At 50.1% G+C, this 17,102-nt stretch overlaps 1 protein-coding gene across 4 annotated transcripts; it reads left to right on the top strand.

The window, feature by feature from the left end:
• Positions 1-513: 513 nt before the first annotated feature.
• Cited1 (Cbp/p300 interacting transactivator with Glu/Asp rich carboxy-terminal domain 1) lies at positions 514-6,608 on the top strand. Of its 4 annotated transcripts, none has more exons than XM_070040339.1 (3): positions 514-639; positions 4,343-4,467; positions 5,991-6,608. In XM_070040339.1, the coding sequence occupies exons 2-3, from the start codon at positions 4,408-4,410 to the stop codon at positions 6,522-6,524; spliced, it is 594 nt and encodes a 197-aa protein (XP_069896440.1). In that variant the 5' UTR covers positions 514-639; positions 4,343-4,407; the 3' UTR covers positions 6,525-6,608. The 4 variants fall into 4 exon arrangements, with proteins under 4 accessions (XP_069896440.1, XP_069896439.1, XP_069896438.1 ...); XM_070040338.1 differs by lacking the exon at positions 514-639 and adding an exon at positions 1,018-1,186; XM_070040337.1 differs by lacking the exon at positions 514-639 and adding an exon at positions 1,770-1,839.
• Positions 6,609-17,102: the final 10,494 nt, after the last annotated feature.

Raw genomic sequence — 17,102 nt, 5'->3', positions numbered from 1 at the left:
GGGGGTGGTGCAACCTAAAGAGGGCAGACAGCCAGCAGAATGCTAAAAATAACCTGAGTGTCCGTGGTGTCCCATGTGCGTCCCCTTCCTCTAGGTCATTCTGTAAGCCCACCAACTCTTCCCCGGCCCCTTCAGCCCACCCAGGCAATATCCTAGATTTAGGGCAGAAGGCACACACTACCAGCTCCCCTCGCCTTAGTGGAATTTATTGGGCAAGTCCACGCAGGGCTGCGGGGAGAGCCCATGTCTCGGGCCCAGGCCCATTCAGTTTAGAAGCACAATCCCTAGGCAAGGTATGGAGCAAGGGGTCCCTGTTTGTGAGCGGGGCAGTCTCGACCCAGGAACCGCGGCCGTCCCCAGAGCTGCGGGAGCAGCGGGACTGCGCGGACTCCGTTCCCCAGCCGGCCCGTCGATTTCACAGGATCCGCGGTGACTGCACCAGCTCGAGCGCCTTTAAAGGGCCACACACACCAGCTGCCGCTATAAAATGTTGTTGGCGAGCGGGCCGCAAAAGGTGCACCCGGGAGCTGCGGAGGGGAGGCTCTCTCCGCCCGGCTGCTCCTCCCACCGCCTGGCCGCTTGGGGCCGATCCCGGCGAGGTGGACGAGGGTAGAGGAAAGCGCCGCTGCGCAGGTCTTCGTGAGTATCCAGTTCAGATTTTGCTACCAACTCACCCACGAGCCAGGACATGTGCTAATAATGCCCTAAGCCGGTTATAAAGACGTGGAAATTGGGGGAAGAGGGGGGGAAAAAAAGGAAAAAAAAGGGTCTGTCCTTCCTGGGATTCCTAGCCGAGACCAGCCTGCTGCTGTGTGCGTGTGCGCCAGGGCTCTCCGGGCAGCAATGGGGGATTGAGAGCCGGGTCCCCCGCGCTGGGAAGGGAGCGCGGTGGCTGCCACTGCCACCGCCCCGGAGTCCGGCGCCGAAGCTGCGGGCGGGCTGGAGGGCGAGCACGGGCGCGGGCCGGGGCTGCTTGGCGCGGCGCGGCACGGTGCGGTGCGGCGGCGCGGCGCGGCGCGGCGGTGCGGGCTTTTCCCAGGCGCCCTGGGGTCGGGTCGCCAACGGCGTGACCGCGGCCACTAAGCGTGACGGGCTCCTGGCGGCACCCGGCGTGCGCGCCCAAGGGCTGGGGGCTCCGCTTCGACCGCGCTTCCCTGTTCGATCCTGGGCAGTCAGCTTCGCCTAGGTAAGCTGGGGCCGCCGGGCAAGGCGATGAACTGGAGGGCGGGGGGCCCTGGACTCCTTGCGAAGCGATCTTGGGCACTCCGAGAGCGGCGAGCAAGCGAAAGAGCGGCCCAGGGGCGCCGAAGGACTTGTTTTCTGTTTGCAAGCTGCTGTGTTGGGGGCATGAGGGCCGACGCCCGCCCTCTCGTCTGCCCGCCGCTTCTCCGTTCGGCCGGCTGGCCCGAGCGCTTGCTGCTCTCCGGAAGCTGCAGCACCTTTCTTCGGGCTCCCGGCCGACTGACCGGTCGCCCGCGTTTTCTCCCTCTTGCCTTCCTTCCACCGATTTTGCCAATTGGCCGGATGGATCATAGCGGGACCCTCGGGCTGAAGGGCTGCCCAAAGCTCAGGTTTCCTTTGGGGACTGCGGGCGTCAGGGGCTTTGGGGCCGAATTCGGCGGGATGGCTAGATGAAGTTAACGAATCGGGACAAGTTGCCTTCACTGGCCAGTGGACCACGTCTCTCCCCCGCACCTATGCCCCCGCCCCCACCCACGCGTCCACCCAGCTCTTATAAAGCAGCGCGCGGACTCGCTGCTTCGCAGAACCCTGGACTTGGCGTCCCACAGACCTAGCTGCGAATCCCGACTCTGCCACTTTCTAGCGCTGTGACCTTGGGCAAGTTACTGCACCTCTCCTTGCCCATCTTTCTTCCCTTTTCTTTTCTCTTCTCCTATTCCCTTCCCTGCGCTTTTCTTCCCTCCTCTACTTGTCTCTGGTCTTCCCTCTTCTCTCTGGGGTGGCGCACCGGGCTTGCTGCGCTGACCCCAGTCGGCCCGCTAGGGGCTCCGTAAGTGGCGTGAGGCGCGCGAGTGTTGGCCAATCGCGCTGACGCCCACGTGCGGACCCCGCACCTCCTGCTGAGAGCGCTTGAGGGAACTCGAGCCGCGGGACGGCGCAGTCACCCCGGGGTGTCCGTACGCACCGTGCAGGGGCGCGTCCCGCCGTCTTGGCCTCTGAGGTGCAGCTGCGCGGCGTCCGGAAACCAGTATTGACTGGTCTGCTTGATAGACCGCGTCGTGGTGGGGTCGAGCGCTGCTGCGGAGGTCTCTAATAGCTCCTGAGGGAGAAAATAACCATGGACACGGAGACGTCCGGTTGGTGCCATATTAACTTTTGCTTCCTCAACAGGTTACCAATTCTTCCCGCCACTACCACTTGCCTGTTTTTCTCTCCTGTGTGGGAAGGACTGAAGGGGAGGACGGACGCTAGGTCGGGACTGGGGGAACCTAAGGACCAGGACGGGTAGACGCCTGCTGGGAGGCAAGGACGCACTTGTTGCTCGAGTGTCGGCAGCCGCCTGTGGCAGCGGCTTCGCTGTGGTCAGCTCAAGGCTTAGAGCGCGTGCTAAGACGCTTTCCCGCTACCAACTTGGACCCTCCGATGGGCTGGGGGGTCGAGAGGTGAAAGAAACTCCGAGAGCAGGACTGGGGCGGGGAACCGACATGGGAATGTGATTGCCTCTTGAAATGTTTTTTTCATTGCCTGAGCGTCTCTGAACCCCGGCCGACCGACCCAGAGTGACAGATCTGAAGGGGGAGTCGGGGCCCCGCCGGGGTGGCGGGGTGGCGGAGGTGGCGGGGGCGAGAAGCTCAGAGCCCAGCCTCAAGGGGGAGACAGGGGAAAACGACCCGCCAAAGACCGCTTACTTAAAAGCTCCCTCACACACACCCCGAGTTGTAATAGAGGTTGCATAGGAAGAGGAAAAGATGAGCGGGTCCCCTGCACACACACACACACACACACACCTCGACATTTTTTGTCCGATGCTGAAAGGGAAGGTGGCGGGCTCTCGACGGGACAAAAAGTAGAGCCTTTTTCCTCTGCTTGCTGCCATGGAACAGTGGAGAGTTGTCCTGGAGGAATATGAGCGCTGTTTGGGCTTCTGTGATGCAGTGGCTCCGGACCCACCAACTGGTTTTTCACTCACGTTTTGTCTTCCATTCCACCCCCCAAGTAAGCAATAGGTTGCAAAGAGAATAGAAGGATTGTAAGGGTCTACTTTCTAGAAGCTTCGGCTAGAAGATTCCTAACGACCACTGAGGCAGAGGCTGAGGGGACATTGGGTGGGTAATATCCCTGCAAAGTGTAGGCTCCTAGGGGGAAAAATGACTTTTTTTCAAGGACCTCAAGATTCTTTAGACCAAGCAATATTTACAAATATGAAATATGGCATATTTTCATTGGCCATGGAGGCTAGACTTATGGGGCTTTTTTTTTGTCAAACAGGTCTCCGGGAAAATAACTGGACAATGCCGGGGGGGGGGGTTAGATTTACTCATTTGGGGCATTCATTTACTATCATACACCTCCCCCCCTCCGCGTATCTTTTTGGCACTTGGGCCAAACTCATTTCTTCCAAATGTATCTGAGTCTTTCCAGGTAGGAGAACTCTCTTGTCAATGCTCAAGTGAGGCATAGGCACACATGCTCCCAAGACACGGCCTCCTAACTGCACAGCCTTAGAATTTTGGTACCTGAGTTGCCCTCAAGGTGCAGATGCCCTGGTAAAGCACAGTGTTTGGATTGTATGAGAAGGGGCTTTGAAACATGGAGGGAATTGAGACATTCCTAGCTGCTGTCTGGTTCCAGCTGCCACCGAGACCCCACACCACCCGGATCTGCTTGCTTCTTCCAGGCATGCCTCAGGCAGGGCTTTGAGCCCTTTTGACATTTGCTTGGGGGAACTTGCTGGGCTGCATATCCAGCTTTTTAGCTTAGCCTTGTGTAGAATTCTTTCCACATCTTCCCAGTGCCAGTGGAGACTTAGATGTTAATGGTCTGTTGACACAGTGCACTCCTTACTTGGGGACACTTTTATTCTCAGGGAGAGCACCATCCCCTCTCCCATCCTGACCCCCAACTTGGGACACTGAAATCATTGTTGTGAAACACAGTGTTTTGTGTTCTGTTTTGGTGTTGTGGCTAGCTGGCTTTGTGGGCACTACCTGACTGGCTGCAGATCAAAGTTCCTGTGTGTTACTTTCCTGTGCCCAGGCAATCTCTGGTGTTCAGTATAATCCTCTCACCACCCTTACCTTGTAGGTATACTTCAGACTCTGCTATGCTTTGTTGGTCAAGGAAGCCTTTGCCCTTATCATGTCTTTTCTCTCACTTATAGAACAACAGCTCCAGCTGGCAGAATCACCTCCTGAGATCGCATCTCACTTGTGCCAAGGCTCTGAAATGCCAACTATGTCGAGGCCTGCACTTGATGTCAAGGGTGGCACCTCCCCTGGGAAGGAGGTAAGTTTTGTCATTTGACAGATGGAGACACTGAGGCATGGCAGAATGAAGCTTTGAAAGGTCAGGCCAGTGTCCTGGAACAAAGGAGCCTGAAACGCTTTCTCTGTGGAAAATGGGTATAGCTTTTGCTTAAATGTGGTCAAATTGAGCCCATGTCTCAATTGAAAGAAAGTAGGGAAGAGGGAGGGGTTGGGAAGGTGGCTGAGTGGTACAGTGCTTGCCTTGCATGCATGAGGCCCTGGGTTTGGTTCCTCAGCACCACATAAGCAGAAAAAGTCGGAAGTGGCACTGTGGTTCAAGTGGTAGAGCGCTAGCCTTGAGCTAAAGAGCTGAGGGACAGCACCCAGGCCCAGAGTTCAGGCCCCACCACCGACAAAAAAAAAAAAGCAAGGAAGAGATCAGAGAAGCAGGATTGGATTCAACAACTGTGTTAGACATTAAAGAAATAGTACCAGTGGCTCACACCTGTAATCTTAGCTACTCAGGATTCCGAGATCTAGCTTGCCCAGGCAGAAACATAAATAGCAAAAGGCATCAGTGAGTTGTGGCTCAAGTGGTAGAGCACCACCCTAGTAATTGCTAGGGCCTGAGTTAAAACCCCAGTACCACCAAAAAAGAGACAGTAAAGTGATAATGAAAAGATGGACAAGGAACTTGAAGATAATAATTTTTTTTCCAGTCCTGGGGCTTGAACTCAGGGCCTGGGCACTGTCCCTGAGCTTTTTTCTCAAGGCTATCACACTTGAGTCACAGCGCCACTTCTGGCTTTTTCTGTTTATGTGGTACTGAGGAATTGAACCCAGGTCTTCTTGCAAGGTAGGCAGGCACTCTACCACTAAGCCACATTCCCAGTCTGATGATATTTTAAAAATAAAATTAAAATTAAAAATATAAAAAGAAGGTGGACAAGGAGAGGGAGATAGAAGGAGCTAACCCATTTAGGATAGCGTGTGCTCTGGCAGTAGAACTAGGGTATCCTCAGAGTTGAGGTAGCAAAAAAATAATTGAACTAGGAACCTAAATTTATTTCCTTCCTGGCTGCCTGCCTTCTTTTTGTTGTTTTGTTTTTTGCTTTTTGTTTTTGATGGCGATGGTACTGAGGTTTGAACTCAGGGACTCTTCCTTACTAGGCAAGTACTTTACTACTTGAGCCAGGCCCTCAATCCAAGAAGTGTAACATTCCAGGGGGTCCTTCTGCTACTTGCCTCAGACAAAGCTCATGTAGGAACTTGCAAAGTCTCAAGAATGGTGAAGAGGGCTGGGAAGTTGGCTCAGTGGTAGAGCACTTGCCTTGCATGCCTGAGGCCCTGGGTTTGATTCCTCAGCACCACATAAGCAAAAAAAGAAAAAAGCCGGAAGTGGCACTGTGGCTCAAGTGGTAAAGTGCTAGCCTTGAGCTGAAGAGCTGAGGGAAAGTGCCCAGAGTTCAGGCCCCACAACCGGACCAAAAAAAAAAAAAAAAGAATGGTGAAGAACAAGCCAGGAGCAAGGGTCTTAATGGTATGTCTTTGTCTGTCTTCTAGGATGCTAACCAGGAAATGAACTCCCTGGCTTACTCTAACCTGGGGGTGAAAGATCGCAAAGCAGTGGCCATCCTGCACTACCCTGGGGTTGTTGCTAACGGAACCAAAGCCAGTGCGGTTCCCACTAGTTCCTCTGGATCTTCATCTCCTATAGGCTCTCCTCCTACTACCCCTCCCACCAAACCCCCTCCCTTTAACCTGCACCCTTCCCCTCACCTGCTGGCCAGTATGCAGCTGCAGAAGCTCAATAACCAGTATCATGGGATGGCTGCTGCTGCCCCTACCCCAGGCCAACCTGGGGAGGCTGCACCCCAGCAAAATTGGGGTTTGGGGGCTCAGGTGGGAGGGGCAGGGTCAGCCTCTCATTCTACCGGTGCCCAGAGTCCTGCAATTATCGATTCGGACCCGGTGGATGAGGAGGTGTTGATGTCACTGGTGGTGGAGCTGGGACTGGATCGAGCCAATGAGCTGCCGGAGCTGTGGCTGGGGCAGAATGAGTTTGATTTCACCGCAGATTTTCCCTCAGGCTGCTGATGCCAAGTAGTGCCCCTAAAGATGGAGGAATAAAGCCACCAATTCTGTTGTAAATAAAAATAAAACTTACTTGCAAAGTGACAAGCTGCCTGGGGATGTTCTTCATGGAGGTCTAAAGGTGTCAGGGCAGCCTGATGGACTGCCAACAATTCTGAGGCAACATGGTGGGGTTTCAGGCAGCTAGCTATGGGGGATGGGACGAGTGAGGAGAGAGGGGAAGTGGGGGATGGCTGTTCCTAAATTCTTCCTGTTACCACTACTGTCCTTAGCTTCTTCAGAGTCCCATAACTCTAGGCTTATTGTCCCCGGACCCAGGGATGCCTTCCTATTCATGGTGAATACAGGCTAGAGCGTGAATCCTGGAAAGACAAACTTTTTTTTTTTTTTGTCAGTCATGGGGCCTGAACCTTGGACCTATCTGGGTGCTGTCCCTCAGTTCTTCAGCTCAAGGCTGGCGCTCTACCACTTGAGCCACAGCACCACTTCTGGCTTTTTCTGCTTATGTGGGGCTGAGGAATCGAACTCAGGGCTTCATGCATGCAAGGCAAGCGCTCTACCACTGAGACACCTTCCCTGCCCAAGACAAACTTAGTTAAACACCTCTGCAGCCTCCTTGCCACTGGTACATCCAAGTCTAAGGGCACATACCTAACCACATAACACACTGCCCCCAACTCTAAAAGCCACCAATTTAATTGTCCTATCAAGGCCATTCTTCACCCATTTGCCTATGCAAAGTAGAAGGTGCCAGAGATCCTATGACCTGGGAACTCAGATTTCTTTGGAAAATGGAAAGCTACAGACTTGCAGAGCTAACCTTGGATTCTAGGTGCCTTCAGACAGCTATTCAACCCCTCCCTCTAAGCCTGGAACACTGAGCAGATCAGAGCGTTCTCTAACTGCCAATCTCCTTGGTCCGACCTGGGGTCAGCCTATCTGTATGGGCTAACTGCATTTTAGAAATATAAATGAGGTCAGGGCTTGACAAGTTCAAAGTCTGATGATGTATCTTTTTTTTTCTGTCCTGGGGCTTGAACTCAGGGCCTGGCCACTGTCCCTCAGCTTTTGTGCTCAAGACTACTGCTCTACCACTTGAGCCACAGCTCTACCTCAGGATATTTTGGTAGTTAACTGGAGATAAGAGTCTCAGAGGCTGGCTTCAAACCATGATCCTCAGATCTCAGCTTCCTGAGTAGCTAGGATTACAAGTATGAGCCATCAGTGCTAGACTTGAAGGTATATCTCTTGTTCTTTGATTACTGAAGAAGCATTGGCTTTAGAAGTATATCAAGTGACAATGTCGTGGCCCTGCACTAGATAAGTGGGGGGGAGTGCTAGTGCAGCTCTGACTTCATGCAGAGAACCCCGCTGCACACATTTCAAACTCCTTTATTGAACATATTTTCTTGAACATGAAAACTACCCCAACCAATCAAGCTCAGCATCAAGCTTGCTTCATAGTGAGCACTTTCAAAGGAGCCCTCTCTGACCCCATGCTCTGGGCCAGCTACTTTGGTAGATGCAGAGCATGAATCCAATAAAGTTTGCACCTTTGAGGGGGCTCCCCATCTCAAAGAGAAAACTATACATTACAACAAAGCAATATTTCCCAGAACATAGGGGCTTGTCTACTTGATCCCCCAAAAGGAAATAGCTCCATCTGCCTAGGGTGCCTGGCTGATGCTTTCTGGGATTGAGCTGGTCCTTTTGGTTTTGTATCTTACAAGCAATACACATACAGAACAGGATCTCCTTGTTGAAATTAGAGGAATTGGCTGGGCACCGGTGGCTCACACCTGTAATCCTAGCTACTCAGGAGGATGAGATCTGAGGATCTCAGTTCAAAGCCAGCCCAGGCAGGAAAGTCCATGAGACTCTTATCTCCAATAAACTACTCAGAAAAATCTGGAAGTGGAACTGTGGCTCAAGTGGTAGAGTGCTAACTTTGAGCACAGATTCAAGGACATATCTCAGGCCCTGAATTCAAGCCCTACCACCACCAGAAAGAAAAAAAGAAAATAGAGGAACTGGCATATAGCTCAGTGGTGGAACATTTGTGTAACATATATGAAGCCTTGAGCTTCATGTCCCAGCACTGTAAAACACAAAACACCAAAATAAAAAATGGAAACTTTGAAATAAGACTAAAGTACCCTTTGGCCAACTGTCTCCCTGAGTCCTGGTTGCCTCTGGACTTTCACAGAGACACCAACTGTTTAGCTGTCAGCAGTGCTTCCTTGTCGACCTTACTCTGTGCCTTGACATAAAGATATATCTACTCATAGAAAGAACAAGGTTTTAAAATAAGACTTGAGTCAGTCAAGGGGAGAATGAGTGAGGGCAACAGCTGTTACACAGGTGCAGGTTCATGAAAGGGGGCTGTGGTGGCTAACATCCAGGAGTTAAGCATGAAAGCTCAATGGGCTTGTGGGGAGCACTTGAAGAGATGTGGCTAGAAGCTTGGTGGAGGCTGAATTCACATGGCCTTCTTAGAGCAGATGTCATGACTGATGATGACTGCAGAAAAATAAACAATCAACCAACTTTTTTTAAAAAATTAATTTTTTTTTTTGCTGGTCCTGGGGCTTGACCTAGGAGTTGTCCCTGAGCTTTTGTGCTCATGTCTAGGGCTCTACCACTTGAACTATAGCTCCACTTCTGGCTGTTTTTGAGCTTAATTGGAGCAAAGTCTCAGACTTTTTTCTGCCTGGGCTGGCTTTGATCTATGATCCTCAGATCTCAGATCTCAGTAGCTAGGATTACAAGCATGAGCCACTCGAGCCTGGCTCCCAATTTTTATTTTTAACTGAAAGTGAATGGTTTGATTCCTCTAAGGCTGGGAACAGGCAGACATGGGGCAGGGGCTAAGGAAGCTAGTAAGGCAGGGACAAGAAATTGGTAAGAAGCTATCCACCACTGGCCATACCTGTAATCCTAGCTACACAGGAGGTTGAGATCTGAAGATCATAGTTCAAAGCCCATCCAGGCAGGAAAGTCTATGAGACTCTTAACTTCAATTACTCGGAACAAACAGGAAGTAGAGCCATGGCTCCAGTGGTAGACCATCGGTCTTGAGAGAAAAAGCAAAGGGACAATGTTCTGTCCCTGAGTTTAAGCCCTAGTACTGGCACAACAAAACAACAAAAGACTGGCCAGATAAAACATGTCAGCAAGCTGAATTGGGTATATGATCCCAAGTGTGTTCCCTTGATTTTTTTTTTTTTTTTTTTTTTTTTTTTTTGTCGGTCGTGGGGCCTGAACTCTGGTCATGGGCGCTGTCCCTCAGCTCTTCAGCTCAAAGCTGGCGCTCTACCACTTGAGCCACAGTGCCACTTCCAGCTTTTTCTGCTCGTGTGGTGCTGAGGAATCAAACCCAGAGCTTCATGCATGCAAGGCAAGCACTCTACCACTGAGCCACCTTCCAGCCCCTACCCTGATTTTTGTGAAGATCCAGACCCCAAAATAGCTGCATCACTTGGAGTTAAAAGAGGAGGCCTGAGTTAGAATCAAGTGCCTCAGTGAAGGAGAGGGGCTTCCTGGGAATTGTGAAAGTGACAGGGTGCAAATGAGGGCCAGGTGGTGGCATAGAATAGCCTGGATACTCCTAATATATTAGTCAGGGTTATCTAGAGAAACAGATTGTGTGTGTGTAGATAGATATAGATATTATAGATAGATATTACAGAGATAGAAAAAGAAAGAACAAATAGCAAATAGGCAAATGTGCTGGGGGCTCATGTTTGTAATCCTAGCTACTTAGGATAGAAGTTCAAAGCCAGCCCAGGTAGGCACAGACAAATCTAAGAGACTCTTGGCTTGCTGGGCATGCATGAAGCCCTAGGTTCGATTCCTCAGTACCACACAAACAGAAAAAATTGGAGGTGGTGCTGTGGCTCAAGTGGTAGAATGCTAGCCTCGAGCAAAAAGCTCAGAAACAGTGCCCAGTCCCTGAGCTCAAGCCCCAGGAGTGGCAAAAAAAAAAAAAATTAAAAAAACAAAAACAAAAACAAAACATGAGACTCTTTTTTTTCCCTTTCCTTTCCTTTCTTTTAATTTTCTTGCCGGTCCTGGGGCCTGAACTCAGGGCCTGGGCACTGTCCCTGAGCTTCTTTTGCACAAGGCTGGCACTCTACTACTTGAGCCAAAGCACCACTTCCAGCTTTTTCTGTTTATTTGGTACTGGGGAACCAAACCCAGGGCTCCATGCATGCTTGGCAAGCATTCTACCACTAAGCCACATTCCCAGCCTTAAGAGACTCTTTAAGTAATCAACAAAAAGTCAGAAGTAGGGGCTGGGAAGGTGGCTCAGTGGTAGAGCACTTGCCTTGCATGCCTGAGGCCCTGGGTTCGATTCCTCAGCACCACATAAGCAAAAAGAAAAAAGCTGGAAGTGGCGCTGTGGCTCAAGTGGTAGAGCGCTAGCCTTGAGCTGAAGAGCTGAGAGACAGCGCCCAGGCCCAGAGTTGAGGCCCCACGACTGGACCCCCCCCCCCAAAAAAAAAGTCAGAAGTAGAGCTGTGGTTCCAGTGGTAGAGCACCAGCCTTAAACAAAAGAGCCAGGCAAGAGCACCCAGGCCCTGAATTTGAGCCCCAGTACTGGCACCAAAGAAAATGTAGAAATTGGCTTATTAAGATTATAGAAGTTAGTGGGGCACTGGTGGCTCACACCTATAATCCTAGCTACTCAGGAGGTTGAGATCTGAGGATTGCGGTTCAAAGTCAGCCTGGGCAGAAAAGTCTGTGAGACTCTTATCTCCAATTAACCACCAGAAAACCTGTGGCTCAAGTGATAGAGCACTGGCCATGAGCTGAAGAGTACAAGGACAGTTCCCAGGCCCAGAGTTCAAACTCCATGACCAATTAAAAAAATAGAGGTCAGGAGCTGGTTTCCAGTTACTCATGCCTATAATCCTTGCTACTCAGAAGGCTCAGATCTGAGGATTGCAGTTTGAAGCCAGACTGAGGAGGACAAGTCCATGAAACTCTAACCATCAAAAAGTCAGAAGTGGAGCTGTGTGTGGTTCAAGTGGTAGAATACTAACCCTGAGGAAAAAAATTAAAAACCTCAGGGATAGTGCTCAGACCCCAGGACCAGCAAAAGAATATTACATAGGCCAGGGCACCATAATCTGTGGTCAGCAAGCTGGAGGGCCAAGAAACCCAATGTATAATATGGTATGGATCAGGAAGCCTGAAAAGGACCTAGGTTTATAATAGCTCCAAGTTCCTGTCTGAGATCCAGGATGGCTGAAGACCAAGGGCAGAAGATAGATGTTCCAGCTCAAACAAATCTATCCTCCCATTTCCTTTGTTGATCTATTTGGGCCCTCAACAGATTGGAAGCTACCCACTCACACTGGGAGGGCCATCTTTCCTAAAGCTATTGATTCAAGAAGACAATCTCTCCTGGAAACACTTTCACAGGCACAGCCAGAAATAATAGTTCACCAGCTGCCTGGGTATCCCTTAGCTCCCCTAAAATAACCATCATACCTAGAGAAGGTGCTTCTGAATGCGGAGGAGCAACCCTGCCTCCTGGTGTCAGCAACCAGAAGTGTGACCACCAGAGCAGCCTCCTAGCAGAGGGCTCAGAGGGAGAGGGAGACTGGGACAACCTCCAGGAAGAGCCAGACTCTGCTGGGGGTTGGGACAGAAGGTGTGGAGCAGGAGAGAGTGGAGAGGAGCTCTACAGGGGACAATGAGGAGATTGCAGGCAAGTGTCTAGTCCTACACTATTTCAATTTCAATCCTCTAATTTCACAACTGGACACATTCATTCATTAGTTGAAATTTTGGGTGAAAATTCTTGCCTCCAAATTCAAGTGTCACTGTAGCATACAGGAGACATAGGAGGCCAGGCTCCCAGGTGCACACAAAATAAAGAAGCTAGGCTATTAGTAAAGACCTGCAGCTGGATCAGCTGGGGATACGTACCCAAGAGCTCCTCCAAGAGCCCAGGTATGCTACGCCCAGGGGATAAATTATATACTCTGTCCTTGCTCCTAAGGAACTCACAGTTCAATGATGAGACCTTGAAGGACAGCATTGTACTTCTGTAAGGCTGGTAAGGGGTTCAAAGAGAGAGCACGACCTCCACACCAGAGGGAGCAAAAAGCAGCACAAACTAAAAGACAGAGCCAAGGCATTGGGTAAACCAGAACAAACCATCAGAAAGTCCATGGCTGATTTTGTCAAGGGAGGGCACAAAGCCCAGCAGCCTGACTCCTCGAAGGCAGAGAACAGAGAGAAGATAAATTGGAATCCAGTGGCAATTTCTACTTTTTCCCACAGGAGAAGAAGAACCTAACATTCTACAGACATAGACTGACTACCTACTATGTGCCAGGCACAATGCTAAGCACTGGGAATGCATAATGAATGATCATCCTTGGTCTCATGAAGCTACAATCTTAGTGTAATCTTTGCTAATTACTAATAAGCTTCACGCTCATTAATAATCAAATAATCATACAGATAATTAAAATTGCAACTCATGAGAAGTGATAAAAAAGGTATGGAGCACTATGAACCAGTATCATGGGATAGAAGATTAATCTCAACTTTGGTGTCAGGGAGAGCCTGGCATAGTTCGGTTTTGTGTGTGTGTGTGTGTGTGTGTGTGTGTGTGTGTGTGTGTGTGCGTGTGTGTGTGTGTGTGTGTGTGTGTGTGTGTGTGTGTGGCGCGCGCGCGCCAGTCCTGGGGCTTGAAATCAGGGTCTGGGTGCTCTCCCTTGGCTTTTTTACCCAAGGCTGTCACTCTACCACTTGAATCACAGATCCATTTCCAGATTTTTTGGTAATTACTAACAGTCTTACAGACTCTCCTGCTTGGGCTTGCTTTGAACCATGATGCTCAGATCTCAACTAGGATTACACATGTGAACCACAGGCTCTTAGCCTGTGATGGTTTTAACTAAGGGAGTGATGTGGTCCGAGTTTGCATGAGAGAAATTAATCAGCCAATAGTATAGATGACAAATTGGAATTAAAGAAATGCTTCTAAACTGCTACAGACAGGAATAAGAAAGACATGAATTTAGTTTGTGATAAAAAGGTAACATTTAAAGCCAGGCACAAGTGGCTCACACCTGTAATTCTAGCTACTCAGGAGGCTGAGATCTGAGGATTATGGTTCAAAGCCAGCCCAGTCAGAAAAGTTCCCATGAGACTCTTATCTCCAATTAACCAGTCAAAAAGCAGAAGTGGCACCATGGCTCAAAGTGGTAGAGCACCAGCCTTGACCAAAAGAGCTCATTACTGGGGAGTGGTTCAGTGAGTATAGCATTCCAGTTGTGTAAAATGAAAGACTTGTAAAAATCTGATGTACAGTAATGTGAATATACTTAACATTACTCTACATGTAAGGTAGTTAAGAAGGTATTTTTGTGTTATATATTTTTCATACAATTTTCTTATCATTCTTACCATCTTTAGCTGTTCCAAGGGGTTTCAATTCAACAAGATTATTAAGTACAATGCAACTTGATTGATGTCATTCCTTCCATTGTTATTACTCATCTTCGCTGATGCTATCCCTACCCTCGAGTTACATAGTCTATTTGTACATAACAAATATAATGACTGCATTTGCTTACTCTTTGTAAGGAAATGCCCACCTCACAGCCTAATCTCTGCCCGTGATGGCAGGCAGTAGGTGAGACACCTCCCACTTCCAGCCTCCAATATAAAGGGGCCTCCAAAGAGCCAGACAGCACCATTTTCTCCCTTTCCTCTTGAAAACTTGGCCTTGTCAGCTCTGCTGTCAATAAATCTTTCCTTCTACTTAACTTCTGTCTGAGTAGTCTTCCAGGTTACTTTCTTTGGGTTACTTCCTGCTCAGGTTTTCATTTTTTCCTTCATTTTGGTGGTCCCATATGGGGATAGGCTCCCTGGTGGATTTGCTGCCCCCAACGACTGGGAGGGCCCTGACAGAGACCCCAAGACCCAACCCACGGTTCTAGGCAGACCCAAATGATTGCCAAGCTGATTTCCTACTTACCGAAAGCCTCCTACACATTTGCCAGAGGCTGATCAAGTCCTACTCCCCCGGTAAGTGAAGTCTAGAGGCTTAGATTTCACTGTGCAGGCTCCATGCCTCTCTCAGGGAGCTTCAGGCCCCCCACCCCCAAAAAACTTTGCCAAGTATGGAAGCCACATTTCTGAGGGCCTCCATGGCCAAGGGATGCCGTGGAGAAATGTGACATTTCCCACTGGTTGTTTCCCACTTTTTGAGCCAAATTGCACTGTGTAGGATGCTTCGCAGCAGCTTTTGGTTCTAGATCACTTACCATGGACAGGGCACACTCTAATATTCCTGACATTCCTCAGGAGTCCCCCTTGGGTTTTCTCCTAAATAATCTAGAAATGCTTAACCTTGAATCTAACATTGATTCACAGGAGCTCATACATTTCTGTACTGAGATCTGGCCCGAATATCCACTAGACAATCAGTCCACATGGCCCATTCATGGGACACTGGATCCTGATGTTATACAGAATCTATCCAAGGCGGTTGGGCAAGTTAAAGGAAGCTAGCTACATAGATGCCTTCTCTTTCTTTTTCTCCTTCCTCCAAACTAAACTTCTTCCTGAGTCCTTACATTCTCCTGCCACTCCTCCTGGTCACAAGGCCACTGCCTCATAACTCAGACTCTATTCCAGATCGGGAGGATGAGTTGCTGCCATTTCTAACACGTGGGGCAACAGCCCCTCCTGTTGCACCAGAAGAGGTGGGACTTCCTCCAAAGGTGTTGGGACTTCCGGAGGAGGTGCAACTTCCACCGGAGGTGGCAGCCCCCTCCCCCGCCATTGGTCTGGCAGCTTCCAGTCCACCAGTCACCTGTTCCCACAACCTTGGCTCCCGCAACAACCAAGGCCAATGCCCCCTTCCATCGGCACCCCCTCGGCACCCACAGGACAAAAGCACACCTGGCCTGGCCACTGTGAACTAGCTGTCTCAGCTGAAAGATACCCTGGAGGTTGTTGCATGCCTTACAAAAACATTGAGGACCAGAAGTGGTGCTGTGGCTCAAATGGTAGATGAAGAGCTGAGGGACAGTGCCCAGGCCCAGAGTTCAAGGCCCACAACCAACCAAAAAAACCCACCAAATTTACAAAAAACATTGAGTACCATTCTTACCCAGGCCCAAGAGCCTACTACAGATCAGAGTTCTACCTCAGCCCATGTTCTCCCATTATGGGAGGTGGCAAGGGCTGATGGTATAATCACAGTGCACATGCTGTTCTCATTAAATGATCTAGCACAGATTGAGATGTACCTGGGATCTTTCTCCGCCAATCCCACTGCCTATATCAAGGTGCTGCAGCTTGTATTCCTATCATATGAGGTAACCTGGCTTGATGTATATGTAATCTTGAGTAATACCCTTTTACCAGGGGAACAGCGGGATGTTTGGGAAAAGGCCCGCCACTATGCAGATGAGACCAACGGGACCACCCCTGATCACCCAATTGGGACTGAGGCAGTGCCTGACCAGGAGCCTCACTGGAATTATAATTCCCCGGGTGGTCACCAAAGGCAAAACCAATTTATTGCCTGTATAATGGAGGGTCTCAAACAAGTGGGCTGCAAAGCCATCAACTATGACAAAATGGCCACAGTCATACAAGACAAAAATGAAAACCCATCTGCCTTTTGGGCCAGACTGATGGACAACACTGTTTAATGACTCATTTTATTCATCAATCTGCTCCAGACATCCAGGATAAATAAAAAAATAACTAGACTGGGGGCCCCTAATACCCACTAGTGAGGCTATGGAGGCAGCCTTTAAGGACTATCAGGCAGGGAGGAAAAGACCAAACAGCTCAAGTACCAGATGCTAGCCAAAATCTACCAGCCTCCAGCTTTGCAACCAACCCCTTCCTGATGGGGTCCACCTGAGCCCTGCTATGTCTGTGGTTGAAAAGGGCACTGGATGGAAACTTGCCCCTGAAGAAGCTCTGCTACTGAGTGGCCAGCCAGGCTGTAGGGGTCCAGCATGCTCACAGCCACGTGAGCCAATCCGACCATGACCCAAGTGCAAAATTTCAGGGCATTGGGCCCTGGACTGTCCACCATCCACTAAGGCCCCATCGCCTCCTCCTGGCACTCTAGGACTTGCAGCCAGAGAAGACTGAGGCAGCCCTGGATTCCTGGACCTGACCACTCCCATCACTGAGCAGGAGTCCAGGGTGACAATCATGGTTGCAGGTAGGATGACCTCGCTTTTGGTGAACACAGGTGCTATGTATTCGGTGCTCACTGAGTTCCATGTCCAGACCTACCTAGCCGATACCTCCATAGTCGGGGTGGAGGGAAAACCTTACAAACTCCAAGCCCCCCCCCCCTTCCCGTCATTTGTCTTTTTTCAGGAGTGACCTTCTGTCACTCCTTCCTTATTTCCCACTGCCCAGTTCCACTGCTGGGCAGAGACCTTTTGGCCAAATTTGGAGCCTCTATTACCCTATGCCCTTCCCAATTGGCACAATGTGATACTGATTTGGCCTCTCCCTCCCCCCCCCCCCCGCAATCTCCTTGTTGATGTCTTTAGTAGGCTCACCTAGTGACCTCTCAAA

Source organism: Dipodomys merriami, unplaced genomic scaffold, assembly GCF_024711535.1.
Source record: "Dipodomys merriami isolate MVZ:Mamm:240054 unplaced genomic scaffold, mDipMer1.0.p SCAF_3, whole genome shotgun sequence".
Lineage (NCBI taxonomy): Eukaryota > Metazoa > Chordata > Mammalia > Rodentia > Heteromyidae > Dipodomys > Dipodomys merriami.
Note: the sequence above shows the minus strand (reverse complement) of the source record. Positions and strands in the feature narration are given on the sequence as shown.

Bases quoted from the DNA above. Each gene is read 5' to 3' on its own strand.
- Cited1 (XM_070040336.1), top strand. The intron at 4,468-5,990 runs GTAAGTTTTGTC...TCTGTCTTCTAG, and splicing joins GCACCTCCCCTGGGAAGGAG to GATGCTAACCAGGAAATGAA.